Here is a 3642-nt window from a genome sequence, read left to right as displayed (position 1 = left end):
TCCCTGAGGACATCTGTGAGCAACAGCTGTGAGTGCGTGTGTGAGGGCGTGTGTGAGTTCGTCCCTGAGGACATCTGTGAGCAGCAGCTGTGAGTGCGTGTGTGAGGGCGTCTCTGAGGACATCTGTGAGCAGCAGCTGTGAGTGCATGCGTGAGTGCGTGCGTGAGGGCGTGCGTGAGGGCGTCTGCGAGCGCATCTGCGAGCGAGCGATGTGTGCGTGTTTCTCCCAGCGCTGTTTGCACACGTCACCTGTGCCCCTGCTCCGAGTCCCCCAACCCACACGCCTGTTTCTGTGGTTCGATCCCGGCTCCTGGCAAGGACCGCGCTGAAACATCCGTTCTCTTGCTGTGGGAAAATGTCTGCAGATCACACGTCGCTCAGCACGCTCTGGGGTGTTTTCTTCGTTCCCCACGCAGCCCCGCTAGAGGGAGGCTTCTCCGTGAAGCCTTAGCTGGCCTGAGGGGACCCTGAAGGAATCCATTGAATTCATGACTCAGTGGGCACCTTTTGTTGCTGTTAAGCAGCAGCTTTGTTGAGGGCCGGCTCACCAGCGTTTGCAATTCAGAGGTTTTTGGTGTATTCCTAGCGTCGTGTAGCCATCAGCACGAAGTGTTTGGAACACTTTCCTCAGCTCAGAAGGAAACCCTGGACCACTTAGCTCTCACCCAAGACCCTTTCCTCAGCCCCTTTTGCAGCCACAAATCTCCTTTCTGTCACTAGACTTGCCTGATAGCTAATGGAAATGAAGTGACACGTGGCCTTCTGTGTCTGGCTTTCTTCGCTGAGTGTGTTTTCAGAGCTCCTCTGTGCGGGGGGCCTGTGTCAGGCTTACATTCCTTTTCATGGCTGCAGAATATTCAGTTGTGTGGATGGACCACGTTGTGTTTATTCGTGTGTCCATCGATGGACTTGGCGGCGGCTCCACCTTTTGGCTGTTGTGAATAACTGTTGGGAGGGTCCTGGACGAGGTTTTGTGGGGGCCTGTGGTTTTGTTTCTCTGAGGTACCTGCATGCCTGCACTTGGAACTGCTGGGCCACGTGGTGACTCCTGTACTTACTGTTGGGAAGACCCGCCGACCTCCTCCTTCTCCTCAAAGTGGCACCATTTTACTCTGTTAACAGCAAGGTTCTAGGGTTGTAATTTCTTTGCATCCTTGCCAACATTATCTGGCCTTTTTTTTTTTTTTTCTGAGATGGGGTCTTGCTCTGTCACCTAGACTGGAGTACAGTGGCTCTATCACAGCCCACCACAGCCTCAACCTCCCAGGCTCCAGTGATCCTCCCACCTCACCCTCCTGAGTAGCCAGGACCACAGGTAGGAGCCACCATGCTCAGCTAATTTTGTTTGATTTCATTTTATTTATTTATTTTTTTGAGATGGAGTGTCACTCTGTCACCCAGGCTGAAGTGCAGTGGCGCAAATCTCGGTTCACTACAACCTCTGCCCCCCCCAGGTTCAAGCAATTCTCCTACCTCAACTGGGATTACAGGCGCCTGCCACTGCGCCTGGCTAATTTTTGTATTTTTAGTACAGATGGGGTTTCACCATCTTGGCCAGGCTGGTCTTGAATTCCTGACCTTGTGATCCACCCGCCTTGGGCTCCCAAAGTGCTGGGATTACAGGCATGAGCCACTGTGCCCAGCCAATTTTGTTTTAATTTTTTGTCCTGCTGTGTTGCCCAGGCTGGTCTTAAACTCCTGTTCTCAAGAGATCTTCCCGACTCAGCCTCCGAAAATGTTGGGACCACAGCGTGAGCCATGGTGCCTGGCCTGGTGTTTTGTTTCCAGCCATCCTAGCGGGTTGCAGTGGAACCGCACTGTGGTTTTCCTTTGCGTTTCCTTAGTGATTGGTGATGTCGGCTGTCTCTTTGTGCGCGTCTCGGCCATTTATATGCCTTCTTTGGACAAATGTCTAGTCAGATTTTTTGCTCATTTTTATGTTGAGTTACAGTACTTGTAATTTTATTATCGGTTATATGAGTTGCAATTTTTTGTTTGTTTTAAGATGGAACCTTGCTCACTCTGTTGCCCAGGCTGGAGTGCAGTGGTGTGATCTCAGCTCACTGCAACCTCCACCTCCCGGGTTCAAGCGATTCTCCTGCCTTAGCCTCCTGAGTAGTTGGGATTACAGGTGCGTGCCACCACATCCATCTAATTTTTGTATTTTTAGTAGAGATGAGGTTTCATCATGTTGGTCACACTGGTCTTGAACTGATCTCAGGTAATTTGCATGCCTTGGGCTCCCAAAGTGCTGGGATTACAGGCATGAGCCACCACACCTGACGTCACTTTCTCGGTAGTGTCCTTTGAAGCACAGACACTTTGATTTCGATGAGTCCAATTTATTTTGTTGCTCATGCTGTTGTTTTTGTGTCTAAGAACCTATTGACAAATCTGAGATCATGCAGATTTTCTTCTATGAATTTTAGGGATTTAGCTTTCACATCATTGGTCCATTTTGAGCTTCTCTTCCTTGAGAGATGGGAATACTGCAGCCCCAGGAGCTTCTGACTCTCAGGTGCTTGGCCCTAGAGCAGAGCCTGGAAGCAGGTCTGCAGCCTGTTCCCCCATCCAGGGAGGGCAACCCCATTGTTGTGAGTTGAGCCGCCCTTCAAAGCCTTGGCTGTGACTCTGCCGCCACCATGGGGCCTGGGTGGGCAGGAAAGGCCGGGCCAGAGCTGCTGTGCTGTGGGGGCGGATGCCCGGCCCCAGGGTGAACTGGACGTTATGCTGCTCCATAGCCCAGGCAGAAGCTGGTCCCATCCTTCTAAATTTGTCACCTGTCCCACTGGGAGAGTCTGGGAACCACCTGTGTGTCTCCTGACATGTGTCCTTCTGTCCCCAGATGCAGATCTGACCGTCACTGAAGCCAGCAGCTCCGACAGCCGAGGAGAGAGGCCGGAGCTCTATGCACAGGTCGAGGAGGGTCTCCTGGGAGGAGAAGCCAGCTATCTGGGCCCTCCCCTCACCCCGGAGAAGGATGACGCTCTGCACCAGGCCACGGCGGTGGCCAACCTGCGCGCCGCGCTCATGAGTAAGAACAGCCTGCTGTCGCTCAAGGCGGACGTGCTGGGGGACGATGGCCCGCTGCTGTTGGAGTACTTGCCCCGAGGGGCCCACTCACTGTCCCGTAAGTGCAGGCCCCGGGGGCCGCCTGGCTTCAGTGTGAGTGTGAAGGCTGAGAGTTGCGAGTCCCCGCGATGAGACGAGGCTGAGGACCTGTCCCTGCTGCTCGGCCACCTCCTGGCCTCCCCGTTTTGGGAGGTGGGAGGCGTATCATGGCCTGGACGGGACTCGGGGCTCCATGGGGAGTTGGCTGTGGAGTGAGGAGAGAATGGACATGGCCGTGAGGGTGGCAGGCAGGGGAACAGCTGAGTGCTTGGTGGAGTGTCTCTCACCTGAGGCGTTGGGCTGAATATGTACACATGGAGTTAACAAACCTGGAAATGGGAGCCTGTCCCCCACAACCCTACTCTGGGTGATAGCAGGCTCGGCGCAGGATCGGGGGTCTTTGTGCTCCAGGGACGGGCTCGGGTGCCCCCTGCTGGCCACTCTGTTGCCTCTGTGCTGAGACGCTTTTCACGGAAGGGAGACGGGGAGGCGGTGGAAGGGAGACGGGGCGGTGGAAGGGAGACGGGGAGG

At 54.5% G+C, this 3642-nt stretch overlaps 1 protein-coding gene across 2 annotated transcripts in view; it reads left to right on the top strand.

Annotated features, from left to right (window-relative positions):
- The window catches only part of ZBTB46 (zinc finger and BTB domain containing 46), a 98420-nt gene that overhangs the window by 58745 nt on the left and 36033 nt on the right, over nt 1-3642 (top strand). For both annotated transcript variants that reach the window (XM_017515672.2, XM_037733913.1), the window contains exon 3: nt 2846-3130. In XM_017515672.2, coding sequence (XP_017371161.1) covers nt 2846-3130 — 285 coding nt within the window. The remainder of the gene's footprint in view (nt 1-2845; nt 3131-3642) is intronic.

This window comes from Cebus imitator, unplaced genomic scaffold (assembly GCF_001604975.1).
Source record: "Cebus imitator isolate Cc_AM_T3 unplaced genomic scaffold, Cebus_imitator-1.0 Scaffold555, whole genome shotgun sequence".
In the NCBI taxonomy this organism is placed as follows: Eukaryota; Metazoa; Chordata; class Mammalia; order Primates; family Cebidae; genus Cebus; species Cebus imitator.
The sequence above is the reverse complement of the archived record's forward strand: the minus strand, read 5'-3'. Positions and strand labels throughout refer to the sequence as shown.